We start from the raw sequence: 19,465 nt of genomic DNA on the forward strand, positions 1-19,465 counted from the left end.
CTCGTGTTTACCAAACTGCATTAAAAAAAAAAAAAAAATCCCAGCAGCATTTGCCCTCGTGACAATTGGCGATAACAAATGGCTGTCCCGCAGCTACAGCAGCCCGTCACTCCCATCGCTGACAGCCTTCCTCCTGCAGCTGCGAGGCCGAGCAGAGACATCACACGGGGGAACTGAGCTCTGCCATGCACTCCAGCTCTCTATTCGAAAATAACAACATTACCTCAGCAATCCGAAACAAGGGACAAGAACGATTTCCCCATCGGTTTCTACCCCTCATCCTTCACCTTTCCCATTGCTCCTTTCCCCAGAGGAGCCCTCCTGACGTCTCCTCCCCACCCTGCACCCAGATTGCTCATTGCTTACTTATTGCATAGCTTGTTTATTCCCCCCTCACTCTTTTTTGGGGGGGGGATCACCTTTGCTCTCTCCTTTCACCCCTCCCACACAAAAGTACCACCCTATTTTTGGAGAACTGCAGGATGACTTTTCCCCTCAGTACCACCGCTCAGCTCCCAGGCAGATCTCCACTGCGTGCGAGCACAGTCATCCTGCGCTAGCCCCAACACCTCCTTCACGGAGGCAAAAAAGTCCGTCTGTGCAGAAGGCAGGCGGCTGGGTGGTGACAGCCGACCAGGCTGGAGCTGCAGGACCTATTCCTGCCCTTTGCCATTTCCCACTCATCCCTGGAAGCCGTCCCTGCATGGGCTTCAGCAGGCAGGTCGGAGCCCAGCCTGCCCACGCAGCGAGCCGGCCAGCCCCGAGCCAGCTCCAGGGAGGTTGAGCAATCCTTCTTGAGAGGCTCAGGCTGCACGGCTAAAACCACAGCCTGCCGCTCGGGATTCCTTATCCTTCCTACTCACAGAAGCAAAGGGCTCCATCCCGCAGGTCTTCCAGCCGAGCTCGAGGTTAGTTGCCGAATCGGACACGACCCAACGTGGCTCAGGCAAGCGCGAAACAGAACAGAAAATTGCCCCGTATCTCCTCCCTGACGAATGTTCATAATAAATGGCAAATCGAGAAGTAACCTCATAAACCTCCGCACCTCGGCTATCTGCTCCACTAAACCCTGAGCTGTTTAGTCCGGTTTTAATGGTGGTTTAATCACCTAATTGCCTGAAAGCATAGGATAGAAATCAAAATCCCGCTACTAAAACACTGTTATTTTAGGCACTGTGCCTTAACCGAGTAGCAACCTCTCGCTCTTATATAGCGGCTTTACATAAAGGTCTGGAAGCACCTTAGGGAAAGTCTTATCCCCACCTGATGTCAAGGGGAACAGGTCGTGGAAGATGCGGTTAATACGCACCAGGCTCATCTCCCACCCACCGACAACACAGCCTGCTCCCTCCCCGCAACAGCTACGTACCCCTGGGAATGGAGCACCTCCTTCAGGTGTTGAGCCTTCTGCTGAGCGAGGAGAGGAGCTGCTTTTGCTCTTTCCGAGACGATAAAGCACAGCATCACACGCCTTCCTCTTCCCCTCCCGTCCGGCACACCTGTGGCTCGCGGGCCAGCACCCTCTCCGGCTTGGCTACCTGCAGTTTTCCTGCCATTCAAGGGTCTTCCTAGAGGGATCATAACTTGGACAGATAATTTTGGCATGCATGTAGGCACCCCCCCCCCGCCCCGTACAAAAGAATATGAAAATACAAGAGAGTTGCAATAAAAGCGCCAACTGTTCTGAATCAAGGCACGAGAGCCAAGGTACAGCAGAAATTTCAGCACTGGCAATTGCAGGGTGGAATTTACTTTGAAATCCTGACACTTATCTCTTTTGACTAACATAAAATATGTACCTTGGCTCATGCTCACTTCCTATATACGACTGGGAAGAGGATGGCTTAACACTGCGGTTTCACCCAGTTTAGAAACGGAAAAGAAACCCATGAGAAAAATTATTTCGCTAGACTAAAAATAAATAAATGAATCAAATTTTTTAACAGTTTAAGGGAATATGGTGGATGCAATGAGGAGGTGGTCAGAAGTATTTGGCTAGGTAGCATTCTCCTTAAATCAAAAATGATAACATAAAACTGTAATACTCAAGTGCTAGTATAGTATTTAAGAAAATAAGGGCATCCCACTCAGCAGCGTGCTGAAGCGCCCAGGCCTCAGTAGGAAGCAGATGCATCAGCTTTGGCTTCTGTGCAACGATGCCACAAATCACATAAAAACACACAAGATATTTCAGGTCCCAGTTGCCCCAGTAAATTCCTTACAGTCAAACAAGATGCTTTGGGGATAGTAAGAAAACCGGCAGCTCCAAGGCCCAAGCTCCCTGGTGCGGTCGGTATCTGAGACATTGCTCAACACAATTCAACAGCACAGCACACACTTTTCTCTGCACGCCCTCTCTTTTGTTTCAAATTTTGCACATTTGCCCTTGGAATGATTTTACCCGAAATCTGAAGTTCAGATGCGTTCAAGAACACAGTCAAACCCCATTAAGTTTACAAAGATACAGGTTTTAAATGATGCTAAGTTGTTAATCATTTTCTTCACACAAATCAGTCCATTTGCTCACAATTAAATCTGGGGAGAGGCAAGAAATGCAGTATTTCTGGTTGCTACTAAGCCTACAGATTTGATCTTAATTCGGCTTTGAGGTGCTGCACTGTTCCATTTTTTTGCATGCACAAACACACTACTGCTAGCACACTTTTTGCTATAATAAGTGCAATTGCTTTCTAACTTTCCATATACTAAGTCTCTCTGAACTAATGACACGCTTTTTTCTAATTTAAAGATGGCAAGACAAAAAGAGTTTCAACAATTCCAAAAACTTTGACTTCATTTTCCTGATCCAGAAATCTGTTAAAACCGGTGGATTCCCACGAATTATCTCTATTACAAGGAAACGACATTCTTGGACAAAGGAACTTTAAGAAGAAATCCATAGGCGGCTCCATTCATGTGGTCACTCACTTTTGCATCAATTTCTGCAAAGACAGTGAAGAGTGACAGCTTGTTCCCCGCTCTGGGGAGATCAAGGAGTCCGGCACTTAGAGGAAGATCAAACTTGACCTCTGGCTCTCGCTCCATTACCCAACCCCAGTACTTCTACCAGTCTTTATACTTGGAGTGAACACAGAAAATGCAATAAACTTCAAAATACAGACTTGTGAAGAAACACACAGGCTTCAAAAAGGGACTCTGCCAGCATAAATACATTAACCTCTTCAGCCCTCAGTAGCATCGAACAGTCAAATAAATACCCTTAAGACAACAACTTAAAAGAAAGGAAAAAAAAAAAAAAAAACAACCCAAAACCCCACACCACTCCTCCTTGTCCCAGCAAGAAAAAGGAGACAATAAAAGCAGATGAGAGCACACTAGGATCTGTGTCCTGAAACTGGGCCTTTATTTTATTGGTCAAGTCAGTGGATTAATACTGGTTTTTAACGCATGGCCAAAAAAAGTTAGTACCAGATACAAATGGGCAGGAATACTCTAGTGTTCTTCCTCCTTCCAAAACACCATTTCCACTGCAATGCTGTTACTGCTCCCTCCACATCTGCATTTGAGCAGCTGGGATTTTGTACAGAGACATTCAAGGTACAGTGCAGGTCTGCTGATGATTCTCCAGACAAAGACCTTTTTAAATCCTATGACTGATTAAAAAAGACAAAAGATCTAGACCATTTAACCTGACCCAAACTCCCGTGCGTTTCTGCTCATCAAACACTCCTGATGGAAAGCATCCAGAAACCTACGGACTTCTACTCAAACTTCCACACTCCAGATCAAATCCAGAATAAAGGAAGGATGAAGAACATCCCCATAGACTTGGATTCCTTAAAAAGGGCCCATACTCTCACCGACCTTCCTCAGGGCTCCACACACAACTTCCTTTTGCTGCCCAGAGATGCCACGTCCCAAGACCTCAACCCTTTAATTTGTAATTCTACCATATACCTCAGGAACACCCAACAAGACCCACCATCCCCAAGAAGAATGGTGCTCCGAAACTTCACATTCAGAGCTGTAATCATCCTCTATAAATTACTGCCATAAAACTTTTATGTGATATATATCAGGTCAGAAAAAGGGCATTTGAATGGTTAACCAGACATAGATAAATCAGATGCACGTTAGAAATGACAGTGTGGTTAATGGAAAATAAAAATGCCAGCAGTTCCTTGGATGTCCTTCAGTTTATTATTATTATTATTATTCAGGGGTTACTCTGCACATCAAGGTTTATTTAACTTCAGAAAAATAGAAAAATAAAAATAAAACTTGTTCTCCCATGCCAGACTTGAACTTTTGATCGAAGCATGCCTTGAAGACAACTCTGCCCATCTTTCAGCCTCCTTCTATCAAAAGCCTGGCGATATCACAATGAATTTAAACAGCACCTTGCTGAGAAGTGTCAGCCTGTTGAAGCCAGCGCTGTCATGGACCTAATCCATTGTTTTCACTGGATTCTCCCCAACTTCTCTTTCACACTAAAAATCAGAAAAAACTTTACTACCCATCTCCCACTTTTGAGGTGTATTATGCTTTTATGTTGGCCTTCTGGCTTGCAAGACATATTCACTAGAACTGACTGCTTTCTAAAAGGTAAAACCAAGTAAGTGGACTATGCCTGGGCTGTGCTGACTCTTGGCATTTATGACAACTGGCAAATAGCACAGGGACAACAAGAGTGCCATTATTCCTGCTCAGCAGCTTGCAACAGAACACTCAAGATCCTTCAAACACGGTGACACATAGGTGAGCACTACGGCCAGAAAGAAGGCACTATTCAGAAGCAGAAAAACCAGCAGTAACCCATAAACGAGGTGAGGACATAAAATAAAGCTGACGGCCTCTGCAATTGCCTAAACACTTAAAAAAAAAAAAAAAAAAAATCCTATTTCAAACAGTTGTCTGAGTTTTGTTTTTAAAAATAGAACAAAAGGAAAAAATAATCGCATAGTACAGTATTTACAAGAACATTTTTTGTGGCTATTGTACAAGCTTAGCCTTGCTGAAAGACTTTGCTCCAGTTCTGCAGAGGGAAAATTCATGCTTTTGTGTAATTCAATAGGAACAACCAAAAGAGGGAGAAGCAACAACTCCCAACAGTCAGTACAACTGCTGCAACCTCTCGGTAACCCACAACCTGAGCAAGGTCAGAGCGGTCATACCTGCCTGGTTACCTTTGGGAAACCCGTCTGTGCTGTAGGACACGGATGATAACTCTGCAGATGGCACTCTCGCCCGTGCCGCACCTCCCCGTCCCTCCTCACTGCCGAATTGGTCCCGAATCCGAGCACACCCAACGTTACAGCAGGGCTGGGCAGGTGGAGCTCCGCTTTTCTGGATGATGCACAAAACTGAGGATCTTATCGCTGGGGTCATTAAAATTCCCACAGGCTTTTCTGAAGGAGTGGGAAAATTAATCACCCTCTCCCGGCCACACTCCAACTGGGTAATTACATTTGACCTCCTTAAACCCCCCCGAACAAGTGGGCATTGTGTTCAGGTCACCCTGTCTCACGCTGTGCACCGTCCCCATGCATTATTAGACAGTGCTAAACCTCAGCCCCAAGTGGTGGTAGCCTTTTGGTGGTGGGCAGCATTCCCCTTGCCTATAGTGAGTTTGGAACAAGCTTTTTTCTTTGGCAAAAGAAATGCCTTCTTTTTTTACACAAACAAGTAGCAATCAGTCCAAGCTGGGATGTTTGGACATAAGTCAAATCCTCCTCAAAAATTTGAGCGTGATCAGAGCCAGTGCCTTTGTTCAGATATACCTCTCTATGAAAAGGCTACTATAAAGATTTTTTTTATTAGTATTATTTTTATAAGAAGTGAGCTGGCACTTTTATTAACCCTAGTCTTGGTTTTGCTTTTGCACAGGAAGCCGCAACCGGGAACACTGCACAAAGTCCCAAGTTTAACGGAAACGCTTAACACAAATCCAACGTAAGCTCAAGATAGCAGATAACAGAGACACTAATGCAAGATAAGGAGAACAAGCGCTGGCTTTATAACGCACACAAGCTAACTCAGTGCCAGTACCAAACTGTTCAGGTATATTTGTGAATAGGTGCACTCTTACACGCTTATAGCAATTAGAGTTAAATCGAACTGCATTGTCTTTCTCCTAGTACAAAGATGCCCAGATTTAAAATCAATACACACATATACAAATTTTCTCTCATTAGAATCTTGTCAAAAGGATAAAAATCTAAGCAGACATTAATACCATTGCAGCAAGCACATTAAATCCTTTCCTTATAAAGGAGGAAAAGCACCCAAAAAGGGAGAATGCATTCCAGGAGAAAATGTGGAGGTTATGAAGCTCTGAATACAATACCCTCGCTATTTGCACACAGATTTGCAAAAACAGAAGCTACGATTATAATTGCAAATTACTACACCTGCTCCAGCCAAACTGGGCATTCGCAGCTCGATCTGGGCGATAGCATCTGAGCTCTCGCCAGAGGCGCAGCGCTCGCGTGCGAGCCCAACGCCGACCGAACAACGGGGCTGCCTGTCGCCGCTGCTGGCAAAGACAGAGGCTTCTGCATCCTCGTGCAGGCTGTGCCTGTTTTTGAAGCACACGCTGAACAAAATACCCTGTAATCCACTGCATTCCAAGACCCGTAGATGACATCTATGCCACCAGACCTTCAAGACCTCCTTTTCTTGCTGTTGTATCTTTAATTCCTGCAGCTTTCTGCCCACAATGCAGGTTTTCAGGCAGACTAGACACATCACTAATCAAAACACACGCACTCATTTTGTATTTCCACCATACCTTTAATGCCGAGGTTTCAAAGGGATGCAGCAATTCGGCGACCTCGCAGAGCACAAACAGCACTCAGGTCACGTGTGGGCACCCTGCCATGCTGCTGTATCTCCACGACTGCTCACTGTAATGACTTTATAAAGTCTTTTGGCTTTTATGCCTTTCTATGCCAGCTGCAGGCGGGCCAATTACAACATAATAAGGGGAGAACATCCTTGACCTAGTCCAAACTCAAGGCACTGACCATGCATAGACACTTTTTGGGAATAATTTTAACTGAAACAGTAAACCGCCTCATAACTGATGCCATGCACCATACAGCACTGCATTTCTGCTCCACCAAGAGCCAAAAGCTTAGTTTAAGCAGTGCAGACTGAAATAGGAGATAAGTGTCCCAGCCACACCAACAACAGATGCTTGGCTACTAATGGTGGTCAATTTTCTTCCAAACTATGGGAGACAAGGATCCAACTTCTCTGCTTTAAAACTAATACTGGAGGAAATTTCATTTAACTTAACTTTGGCAACGCATCAAGGCAAGAGCCTTAATGAAGGAGAGCTCCACTCCTGCTAGTCACCCAGTCCAACTCGCCTTTTTCTGAGGAAAATCTCTGCCTGCAAGAAGCATTTTTGTTTGTTTCCTTTTTGTTAAGGCTAGGACAAAAGTCAGTCACAAGAACTGTGGAGAAACAATTTGCTTAGGGAAAGGGTTTCCCAGTTTCTGCAAGACCAGCGTTCCCATTCCACCCACTTACATTCCTGTATTAAGAGAAAATAAAAATCACATCCGCAGGCCGGTCATCGGTTACACAGGTCGACATCCAGGCAACATGGCAAAGGGCTGAAAGAAAATTACTTGCATGGAAAGATCTTGTTTGAAGAAGTTATGCACTCATTGCAGCACCACCATTTACATCAGTCCTTGTTAAGAAGTATTTTATCCCTTAAAATCATTTGCATAATTGCTGCAATCAAAGGCACTACTTTACAGTAATAACTTTAATGGCAGATTTTTCCTTAAACATTCTTTTTAAAAGGTACCTCCCAAGGTTGGTGCATCCATATGCCAGTAAAAACAAAGACAGGAGGTGACACTCAGGAAACGCATGGTGTGGAGAGGGACCAGTTGCTTTTTGGTTTGTGCTTTGTTTATGCTTTATGATGCTCAAAATGTATCCCAGAACATAAACCTTTGTCACTTAAACAGCAGCCTAGTTGGTACATTGGCAACTCCCCGGTTTTTTTTTTATATTAATTTTGATATTTACTGTTTGTAATCTTATTATGGGGGAATCTGGCTTCTTTCCAGGCTAAAACAAGGTCTTAAAAGTGAGAGTCCATGTCTCACTCTTCAGCTTGCCTTCCCTGATTATAGGTTAGCAAAGGAAAATGTAAAGCCTGACAAGTGCATTCAATACATACAGCAGTGACTTGCTGGGTGATGTATCGTTACTTTGGGGATGTACCATTAACACATGGACAGTCATTTCAGCAGCCAGCCAACAAAGACCACCACCAGCAAAACACTAAATACAGCTTACAAGTTTTGTATTATTTCATGCCTTCAGTTCAGTAGTTGCAGACACCTACAAACAAGCAAACTACTATACAAAAAAAGAAAAAAAAAAAATTAAAAAAAAAAGAACTGGAAGTCCCTTCTCAAAAGACCTTGTGGTTTCAGGAGACATCCCAGGAAGCCTGGACAAGCAGTTGGGCGCATGGATGGGGAGGGAATAGGTACAAAGTTGATAGCTGCTCAGCACTTTTGGGGCATAGGACTTGCTACAGCAATTTTCTTAACAAGTAGAAGCTCTGGCCTGCTTGTCTCAGCTGCATGGAGACATGAGCACAAGAACACAAAGGTAATGGCTACAGGGCTTCAGTAGCATTGTAAAGTTATTTTGAAGATGGTCAAGAACCACTGGCCCAGCTTTGAATATAAAACATGGATGTAAAGCAAACAAGCTGAGATCCAACGGCAAGTTAGCAGTGGAAGCCAGCTGGGATTTCTACCCTCCAGCTCCTGCACATTGTCCTGAGGTTTGTGTCCTCCAAATAAGATGGCTTCATTTCAAACCCCAGGGTGTTCCACCAATGCAACTCCATCACCAACTTGATGCTGGGATGCTCCTCACGGGAAGCTTAACCAGGACCCTGAGAGCACCGTGGCTTTGTCCGAGCGGGCTCCACACCTCGTCCGTAGGGCAGGTCCTTCCCCGGGCAGCATCAGCAGAGGACTTGGGGGGAACGCTTCCACTTAATTGAGGTTCTCAAACGAGTCAGGCCTGAATGAAGGCATGTAGCCCTTTAATGCAGGTCTAATTACATTAAAACAAAATGCTTTCGTGAACATGGAGAAAGGCTGGGGAGAGAATCAGACAAGCTATAAATTAAAGCAGAGGATATGAATACCATGCAAGCTGCAGTGTTAGGGTTAACGTGGGTCTGGAAACAGTTTAGAGAAAACCTGGTGTGGCTAGGGGCCAGCTCCGAGTTTAGTTGCTTTGGGCTAATCGTTTCCTTCAGGCAGGCTACTCTAGCACACTAATAGGTTTTAATAAAAACTTCCAATTGGGCCAGTAAACCCCTCATTAAGCTGTTTTTAAAGCATGAATTTAAGAGCGGCGAGGGTAAAAGGTCATGAGGAGTATTTAATTCACAACGGCTGGCAAAAGGTGCTGTTGTGATTGAAAACACCAGAGTTCAAGTGTCCAGGGCCACATAAACATCCGACTCTGTCACTAGACCTGGTTAAGTGACAGCTTGAAAAATAGATTTAATAAGACAGAGAGAAAAGTTTCCCACTCTTACACGAGAAATAGGTACAGCAGATCACAATACTAGCCAGGAACAGGAACAGTCGGTAAGCAGTCCCGTCCCTCCCATCTCGGCACAGGGGGAGGATGAATAAATAGCAGCCTATGGCCATCTGGGTGTTCAACCCCGCAGCGATTCCCAGGGGCTTGCTGGGACACTCGCGCCGCGGCTCCATGGTCTCCTGCTGCGAACAGAACAAAGTTCTCCGGGAATAACACGGACCAACCCATCCTCCACGTCCGGCTGCCACTGTCTCTCCCACATGCCGTCTGTACAGTGAGCTACTGGGGTAACAAGTGCCACCGGGTGCTAGCATGATACTTACGTGCTGCCATGCGAAAAAGCAAACCTCTGCCAGTGAATTCTCTTGCACTCAGGCAACCTCACACCCACCACGCAGATGCTGCAGACGGGCCTGCAGGAATCAACGGGTTAGCTCTGGGCACAGTTCAACCCAGACACATCCCCATCTCGGTACACTTTTAAGCTAAGCTTTGGGCCTGCACTAGTGAAGTTTGACCTCAGTCATTTCAACTTACTCTCACGTTCTTCCGTGACCACGGCGCTGCTCACTAGTATAGTGCAACTAATATGAAAACGTCGCTCCTTCCTTGGAAACATGCACTCACAAAGGAGAAACATCTCAATCTTGTACAGCAAAAGCCAGAACCCCAGCTGTGCACTCTTAACATTTAATTTTATGTCAATGCACATCTAAAATTCAAGATCCCTGAAGACCTTTTAAAAGAAAATCCTCCTTGGAACAATTTGCATTGAAGTAAAGAGTGAGGATTTAAAAAGTAATGGAGAATTACGTACGCTCGGCTCTCAACTTTTTATTCTACTTCTAATCAAAACACACTTCATCTTAAATTCTGAAGATAATAGATGCAATATAAAATTTGGGGACAGGCATGGGTATGAACTAAATTATTTGCTTATTCCATGTTTACAGATAATGGAAAAAACCTAGGAGTTTAATTCAACCTTCAGTGATTGTCTTCTCTCCATACCAAAATTAACAAGAAAGTTTACTGTAAGAGGAAAAAAAAGCTCTTACTTTTAAAATATGCTTCTAATTCTAGCCATACAGTTGGCCTGCAAAGAGTGCAGAAGCAAGGCGCTCTGGAACGATCCCCAAGGAAACATTTGCTTTGGCTCCAAATAGGACACTTTTGTGCATCAAGAGTCAAATAAGATCAGCTGCTTCTCAATCCTTTCCGTTTAATGATCCCATTGATTGCCAAAAGGTAAACAGACGCATTTCTGTCTTTTCTGCGTGTTCCTTGCTGGGAATCCAGATTGCTGCTCCGAGAGGTATCCGACAGCCACGGAGGTGATGATGTGGAGTCAGAATCTCCCTGGACAGTTACATCATTTTCCCACATCACACCTGGATTTTTACTCTACAGAGAGATGTGGCTGTTCATTACAACTCATGCGACCTTTGCAGCTTTTCTGCAGCTCTTCTTAGCTCCCCACTGGTATCTCATTTGACCAATATCTTAGGGCCATCAGACTGTCTTCTGAATATCTGGGGCTACTTAACACAATAATAAGGCAGAAGAAAGAGGACAAGAAAACCTGTAAAAGAGCATAATCTTTTTCAAAGCCTCTGTTAGAACAGAAATAATAAATCACTATATTAAATCAGGCTTCCACTGGAAAAAACCCATCCTTGGGGGTATCTATGTCAGACAGAAGCATCATCAGGAACTACTGCTCTAGGAGAGCACACCCTTGCCCAGAAAGGGTCTGAAACAGCAAAGCTGTCAACACCGCAAATCTGTTGAAGCAGCTTTGGTCTCATTCTAAGCCAGGAGAAAAGATGTCCTTAATTTTAAAGAAGGATAAAATAACAAGTTGACCTTGCTGGTTCCTTCTAGTCCCAGCATCGCAGCTGCATCCTTCAGAGAGAGGGAGACCTGCCATTTCTGGAGCTGAGCCTGGACCAAAGGTGCTGAGCAAGGCCAGCTGGCTCGCGGTGGCACACACAGGTCACCAAGGCACCTAGAAAGGGACTTGAACAGAGATGGCCATGGAGGAAAGCCCTTGGTACACCAAAGCTCAAGGAGGAGATTTAGGCTGAGGATGAAGTTGCCACAAAAGCTCAGCTCTCCAGGAGCAGCCTGGCCGCTGGCCCCGGAGCCGTGCTCCACCGAGGACAGGCAGCACATCCATCCATCCATCCATCCCTGAGACTCCCGGCAGCCTCAGCTCAGCTAGGAAGAACCAAAGCAATCCAGCATAGTCCGGCCAACGAGCATTCCCACCAGAGTACAGTCCACGCTCAACAACCAGAGCACTGCACTGCCAAAAGCAGGGCAGAAAAGGGACCATCAAGCCGGGCGCTCCCGTCTCCTGGCCGGGAGCCTCGCACGCCTGAGCTGTGCCTATCCACGGGGAGGGACCCGATGGAAGACCGCCACGCGCTCACCGAAACACGCCACGCTACATCTACAGCCAAATTTATACCCGAATAACAATAAATAAAGCCAAGAAGTTATTACAGCTCGGCTAATTTCAGAACAGCCCTAACCCCCAAGCTGAAGCCCGCTCCAGGATTTGCATTGCGGAGCACCTCTTCACCTTTCAAAGATAAATAGTCCAACGCGGCCGGTGCTTTGCACTGTGAAAGCCCTTGCACGGCTGTTTCGCAGTTCATTCCCTGAAGTGAGGAGTGTTTTTAATAACTGTTACCTGACAGGAGTAAGAGCAAAGAGCAAAACCTGTGGCAATACCAGTTGATCCCATTTGGCCTAACAGCTTGTTGTTATTTCCAGACTCTGGAGTTCTTTAAAATTCATAGGGACAGCCTGCAATTTTAATAGAGGCTACCAAAATCCATCCTAAGATGTATCAAAAAAAGCACACTTCCTGGAGGGGAATAGGAAACAGTCAGCATTTACAAAGATCTCTCCAGGAATTTTTTTTTTTTTTAAGATCTTGCTTTGAAGTAGATGCTACCAAAGAATAAGGCTTCCAGAGCTCAGCAATATTTAATGTACTTCTACAGCAATGGATGACAATGTTGTTGTTTCAGCTATATTATAACAAAAATATTGTGGTTTTCCTGTATTCTAACAAAAGTAACTCAAGATTTACATCTCATTCATCTTACTCAGAAGTAGCCCTTAAGCCAAAAACAAGGAAGGGAGAGACCCTACTGCGTACAAAGGACTTCAGTAATCCTCATAGGGTGGCTATCCAGTTGGGACATAAAGAAAGGCCAAAGAAAGATAAAACACCACTTGCAAAAAGCAGTTTTTCTACAACCACCAGTGAGAGTGGAAAAAACACACAGAAGATGAGTAACTTGAATTAAAACTAAGATGGGTGTCCTCACTAAACCCAACAAAAGTCTGGATTCGTATTGTAAAGTCCAGCTGATTAAAATACCCACATCCAATGACAAAACCACACAGGAGTGGAAACAATTCTCCATACTGCTCTGCTTCTCCACTTGGTGAAGCACCGTCTCAGTGATCCCACATACATTAAACAGTTCGTTCACTTACAACTGATTAAAATGATCAATTAGTAAACAAGGAGACAGATGCAATTCCCTGAAGGAGAAGGGGGAGGCACGCTCAGTCATTTCTTTTGCAAGCCTCCATAATACACAGACACAAATGAACTTTATCTATTCTTGTGCCTTGTATTAGAATAACCAAATTTCTATTTGTGACTGGCTAGTGACAACTTAGGAATATGAATCCCCTTTTCATCCACACAATGATGCAGCACCCTTCTCCACCCACCCATGCAACAGCATGAGCATCTGGCTGAAGGGATGAGAAGACACGACCAAATAGGCTGTTTTAAGACATTATGCCATGGCAGTCCTTCCCAGAACATCAGAAGTACAGTAGCGGTTTTCCTAACACTTCCACAGAGAGGAATGTTTTCTACCGGGATTTCTAACTTTCCATTTAGACTCCGGCTGTGGGTTGGAATACTTAATGCTGAAAAAACCCCAACCTGTACAAAGCACGAATCAACCTTCCAGATCTCCAAAGGAGTAATATCTGTACCACACACCACTGGGAAAGCAGATGATACGAGTGAGAAGTTTTTGATGTTCATATAATTTACCAGTGGAAAAGGAATTGGAATTTAGGAGGAACACGTTCCCTCCCGGGGGATGTCCTTCAGACCTCGCTTTGCTTGGTTGCCTCAGGCTTATTTAACTATTCACCTTTAATGTCACCCTCCAAATGTTGCTGTTGGTACTTACACAACCCTTCCACCAAGTCTCCTTCAATCTCAATTTACAGAATTTACACCAGTTTTCCCTTCCTTAAGGGCATACAGGCAGAAAGAAATTCAGTGAAAGGCAGAGAAGAGAGACAATCGTAACTTAAAAGTTTGACAGAGAGAGATAGAGAAAGCAAGCTAGAGTAATGTAAAAGCTACATACCCACAAATGCACCAATAAATTATAACTGCAGATTTTTTCTCATTTTTATTCACTTACCAAAGGAATACCTGCAAAACAAAATGAAGAAAAAGCAAAAGAATTAAAATCTTGGTTGATCGATTGTAGAAACCTATGTCTCATATTAGCTTTATTTCAAACTTTACACATTTTGAGTTTCAAAACACATAGTACAGAAACATGCCTGAACCATGCAGCATGCAACTCAAAGGCACTAGATGGTAAATTGTTGCTACCTGGACATGCAGGAAGAGAAAATTCCCTTGTTTCTGGACAAATTAAGCTTTTATTTAGCACTCCAAGCAATTGGCCACCCTTCTTCCGATAAATATGCTAAAGCAGCATACCCAGAAGAGACAGCACAGTCCCAAATCACAACAGATACTGGGCTTTACAAAGGGCTGCTCCTCACCTTCCCTCTGACTTGAAGAACTCCTCTGAGCGAACAACCTACTTGATAGTGCGGCTTAACCAGGCTCCACTGCAAGATTATTCATTTAGGTTTCCAAAGCATGCTAAGCACTTCCCAGGCAGAAGGCAACAACTGAAGTTGTTAAAAACACAAAGCTTAATGCATACTTCTGCACTGAGGAAGCCCACACTGCTGAAAAGCAAGAAGTTACTTCTTCCTAGTGAACTACTCATTAAGTTTTTTTCTGTTTTGAACACAGAAAAGTCTAGCACCATGGCATCTGCTAGTTGACTGCTGTGTACTAGATGCTCACCAATCCTCAGTGTCTCAGGAAAAGTGATACACACTTACTGTATCATTTTCATGTGAATTTTTGCCCCAATCTGACGCATCATTTAACTTGCTTTTTTAACTGGTCTTGTCACTGAAATTACCTTTAGCCTTAGCTACAACATAGTGATTTTCTGTAAGATTACCAGTTCCGATTAAAAATAAAATGCAAAGGTTAACAAGTTTTAAGATGCTGTTCTTCAACAGACAGCTTGTGTTTACTCCCATTATGGCTTCAATCCCACATCAGGGCTTTATTATATCTATCTGCAGCATATTGCATTACACAAACCAAAAAACCCCCACCAGAACCCCAAAACAAAAAAATACCCCAGGCTTTTAAAGATTTTCAGAAAGATTTGCTTTTAGCGAAAATGTCCTGAATAGATGTGCAAATTTTATACTCATACACACGTAGTTCGAATAGTTCTACAATCCTTCAATCTAAATATTTTACTACGTATTTAACAACAATTTCATACAGGGCTACTGATGTATAGAGAGCAGTAATTTTAAAATGCACAACAAGTTTTAATTTTCTAAATAAAAGTGGTTCTTTATAAAGATATCTGTCATTAAGGACAACCTAACTTTGCTATTCTCCACCACAGTTGTGGTGCAGTTAAACATAAACTTGTACGAATTATTCTTATTTCTTGGCAGAAGTTAAGAACCCCCTGAGGCTCATTTAAAACACACACACACAGAGACACACACAAAATGAGGAATTAATAAAATATTGTATTCTTCTGAACCACATTAAGTTTTCTGACGTGTGTCTGTTGCTGATTACATCAATCTAGGCTCCATAACTTGTCATGTGATGACAGGCAAACACTTGTGAATTTATTTCTCTGAAGAAGCCTGCGATACAAATGCCAAGGAAACCAAACCAAATGGCCCACTCCAAATACATAAAAGCAGCAGGGCTTCTTGCAGGGATTTTTTTTTTTTTTTTTTTTTTTATAGGTACAAACAGACAGGTACCCAATTCCTGCAGACTTCAGGTTGTAGTTTGGAACCTAATTACCATTTTTCCTTTTCAAGGTCCTCTTCCTTGCTTATACAGAGTAAACAGAAATGTTTATTAAAAAAACGGATTTTTTTTTTCCTGCTGCCTGCCTTGGCATTTGAAACATCACCGACAGATAATGACAAGTAAAAAACATGGATTTGATTTTGCGGGTTTGGGGTTTTTTGGCAAATTTCAACAGAGTAACTTTTGATCCGCACATTGTCAAAACCAGAAATTTTGCAAATTCAAAGTATATTCCATTCAGATTTTCTAAATCAAATTAAAATGTGATGTCATTTCTGTTTTCTGGTTGGAAAAACAATGTAATTAGCCATGGCTTGTCATTAGAGGCAAACTTCATGTCACACTTAAAAAGACTGTAAGTATCAGCTGGGAATCATAAACATCATCAAATATTTGGGTTAAATTGTTTTCACCACATTGTCATGCTGATTAATTCTAGCTCAAGTATATTCCTGGAAAGCAAAAATTGATAGCAAAACATAGTTTAAACTACATTAAACTACATCACTCCTGATGAAAATACTTCCTGCCGTCAGTGCCCGTGGCGGAGGCAGCATAGAGCTCATCTGGGTTTGAAGACAACGGCTCTGCAAGAGCTTCCCATGGCTCCAAACCACGCGCGGGCACCACTGTCCAAATGAACAGGGAGCTCCCAAAGCAACCCAGCAGAAAACACTGCCTTTTCTGTATAACATCTTTTTTTTCTGCATGCAAAGCATGCGGGATGATGGTTTCTATTTGCTCAAGGAGGAGGAAAAGCAGATCGGCCAGGCTTGCCCAACAAATTTACATACCTTCTCCGCTCACCTACCCCATAGCTACACAGATTATTTAAAGCATGAGTTCTCTGGGACAGGGACTCCTCTTATAAGTCTGTAAAGCATGACAAAATTCTAAATAGAGTCTATTAAGAAATACTTCTAGAACATAGACAGGAACTCTTATCTTTACATCTATTGATGCTTACTAGGAAAATACATCTGTATTTATAATCCAAAAAAAGAAAAAAACCAGTCCTACTCACTATTCACATCCCGGCAGCACCCAACACCACAAGATCCTTCCAACTAAACTGATTTCCACAGGCAGGATAATTCCCTGCTGCATCCCTAATCTGCAGCTGGTGTTAACAGCTTCTCTCACTGTTCTCCATGGAGAACATCCTCTACGGAAAGTGAACCCAGATGTCAACTTTCATCTCCACTATGAATTTCCCTTATTCTCTGGGCTGTATAACTTGGGATGGGGGAAAAGGTATTTGGATAATACAGAGACGTTTTCTATTCTTCATCAGGATACAGCTCCAAAATTTGCTCTGATGAGGTTTCCACAGCACGTCTCCACAATGGAAACCAGGCAGAAGCTACACCGTGAGGTATCCTTTCCTTGTGAAGGATAGAAATGTGACACATTAACTGCCCCGGTCTTCCCTCGGGTACCCAGCCAGGGAGAAGTGGAAGCAGGGAACCATCCTCCCAGGAGATACCAGCAGCCTCAGACCGCAGTGGGCAATCAAATGGACACACAGCTGGCAGAGTGAAGAGCTTCCTTCCAAAATTTCAGTAACAGGGAAAGCTGGATGAGCCGCCTGCCATAAATCCAGGCATTGCATTACGGGAGAAAAGAAGGGCTAAGCCATGAAGTATAGAAAATGTGGAAAATCCACCTGCCCCAAGGCAAGACTGACTGTGTGAGAATCACCTCTGATGGATGCCTGTCTAAGCAGCGATGGAGACTCCACCTCCCCCTCCAGATATTCAACCCAGTGTTCCTCCATATGTACATTTAGAAGGCTTTTCCTTATGTTTCACCTGTATCTTCCTTTCCACCATGTAAACCAACAGCTTCTTGTCCTATCCACGTGGAGAGAGCGAACACAGAGAACAGCTAATTTCCATCCTCTCTGCTGCTTTCATGCAGTTGAAGATCTTTGTCTCCTTTCCCAGTTTTCCCTTCTCTCAACTAATCAAACTCAGCTCCTTCAGCTTTTCACCACAACAGGCCACTTTCTTCCCCGCCGCCGAGGCTTGTGCCTCTTCTCTGCCCAGCATGGGGCCGTAGCCACTTCCAGCGCAATGTGACAACCAGACACGAGATGCTGGCTGACACCTCCGCAGCTCCAAGAAGTGGAAAACCTCATCCACTGCTGTCTTGCACATGACGCTCCTAAAAGTTACTGGTTTACGTGCCTGAAAGCTTGTTTGGTGAACCACAATATACCAACCAAATTAAAGCTGTAAACACTTCAGGACGAAAAACCCCAACTTTTCAATGTATATATACGTACAGTACCTGGCACCTGGGGATCCACTTCCTCAGCACACTGCCTCAAAACAAAGAAGCCAGTTGGCAAACATCACTTGCAAGAGACCGAGAGTCCATCAAAATGAGATGACAGAATTAGTCTAGTGCACCATTAATTTCAGAACATCATTAACTTAAAAGTGTGGGGGTAAGAAACATTTTTGACAGCTGGTTTCAGTTGCTGCCAAGCCTTTAGTATTGCACAGCGGTCGTGGGGGGAGGAAATAAGCTAGAATGGTAGTAAATGAAACCACTCGTCTGGTTTCTGGATTCACTTTATTGTGGTCACAGATCTCTAAAAACTGGGATTCTGCGCTCTGTAATTACAAGATCCACATTTAAATGGAAGGAACAGGGATAACATTAAAAAAAAAAAAAGAGCGCTCGAAGATGAGGCTTGCTCCTTGGTTTGCACATGGTGCTGGGAAAGGTGCCTGAGCAGAGATGGAGCCAACCAGCGGACGAGGGACGGGACGGCCGCCCTCCTGGAGCCACGCCGGGGGCTCGCACCCATGCCCCATCCCGCGCAGCCGCGACGCTGTCGGGCACTGCCGCACGGCTCTCCCTGCGGCCGAGCAAGCGGCAGCTCCCAGGCGGCAAACCATCGAAGCACCACTTCATTTTCCCCTTGCAAGGCAGGGAACCAGGCTTGGTTAAGAGACCAAACGTGAATTACCCAACTAAGCCCCGGCACTCGCCAACTGTTCTGTCCATGCTCATTTCCAAAGCTAAAACTTATTCCCAGCCCTGGCTTACGCGACTGCAGAATTTGCCAAACTCAAGTAAAGTTTGCTTTGGTTAAATCCTTCCAGTGCCAAAACCAGATACCGAAACGGCAGCCTCGGGAACCCTACTCTGAGCTGCTCCTTAAGCCAGACGGTGAGTCCAAGGCAGGAAAGGTGAGAATGGGAGCTGGCAGCAGAAAGGCGACCACAGCAGCACTGCAGCTCCTCTGCCCGTCTTCACCCCGCCGGAGACGCACCAGGCTGCCCGACCTGCGAAATCGCTGCATTTCCTCCCTAGGCAAGAACAAACTTGAAAAGCATGTGCACAGCAAGTGGAAACAGACACTGATGGAAAATAAAGGGGTAAGCATCAGCCTGAACACTTTCAAGGCCTAGAACAAGAGGTCAGTCCCACTGCAGTGTTTTGGTGTGTGTGCATGCACGGGGAAGGCAGAACAAAATGAGTGCTCCAATCCTGCTTTTTCAGGACCAGCAGCAGAAAGGTTTTGTATTTCTGCTGCCAGCATGCTGGCAGGTAAAATCCCAGGAAAACTGCATTTCCGTAATTCCATTCCTTGATGGGGAAAAAAAAAAAAAGGGGCAATTGAATTGCATTAATTAATCTCTCTCCGAAGGTTGGCCCCCCACCGCCAACCAT

The 19,465-nt window shown here is 44.3% G+C and overlaps 1 protein-coding gene across 3 annotated transcripts in view; it reads right to left on the bottom strand.

Annotated features, from left to right (window-relative positions):
• The window catches only part of LMF1 (lipase maturation factor 1), a 206,732-nt gene that overhangs the window by 167,759 nt on the left and 19,508 nt on the right, over positions 1–19,465 (bottom strand). For 2 of the 3 annotated variants that reach the window (XM_052773477.1, XM_052773478.1), the window contains exon 1: positions 5,136–5,364. In XM_052773477.1, coding sequence (XP_052629437.1) covers positions 5,136–5,349 — 214 coding nt within the window. In that variant the 5' untranslated portion in view covers positions 5,350–5,364. Of the gene's footprint in view, positions 1–5,135; positions 5,365–14,036; positions 14,048–19,465 lie in introns of those variants that run through there. The other variant, XM_052773479.1, reaches the window with a different exon arrangement.

This window comes from Harpia harpyja, chromosome 21 (genome assembly GCF_026419915.1).
Source record: "Harpia harpyja isolate bHarHar1 chromosome 21, bHarHar1 primary haplotype, whole genome shotgun sequence".
Lineage (NCBI taxonomy): Eukaryota > Metazoa > Chordata > Aves > Accipitriformes > Accipitridae > Harpia > Harpia harpyja.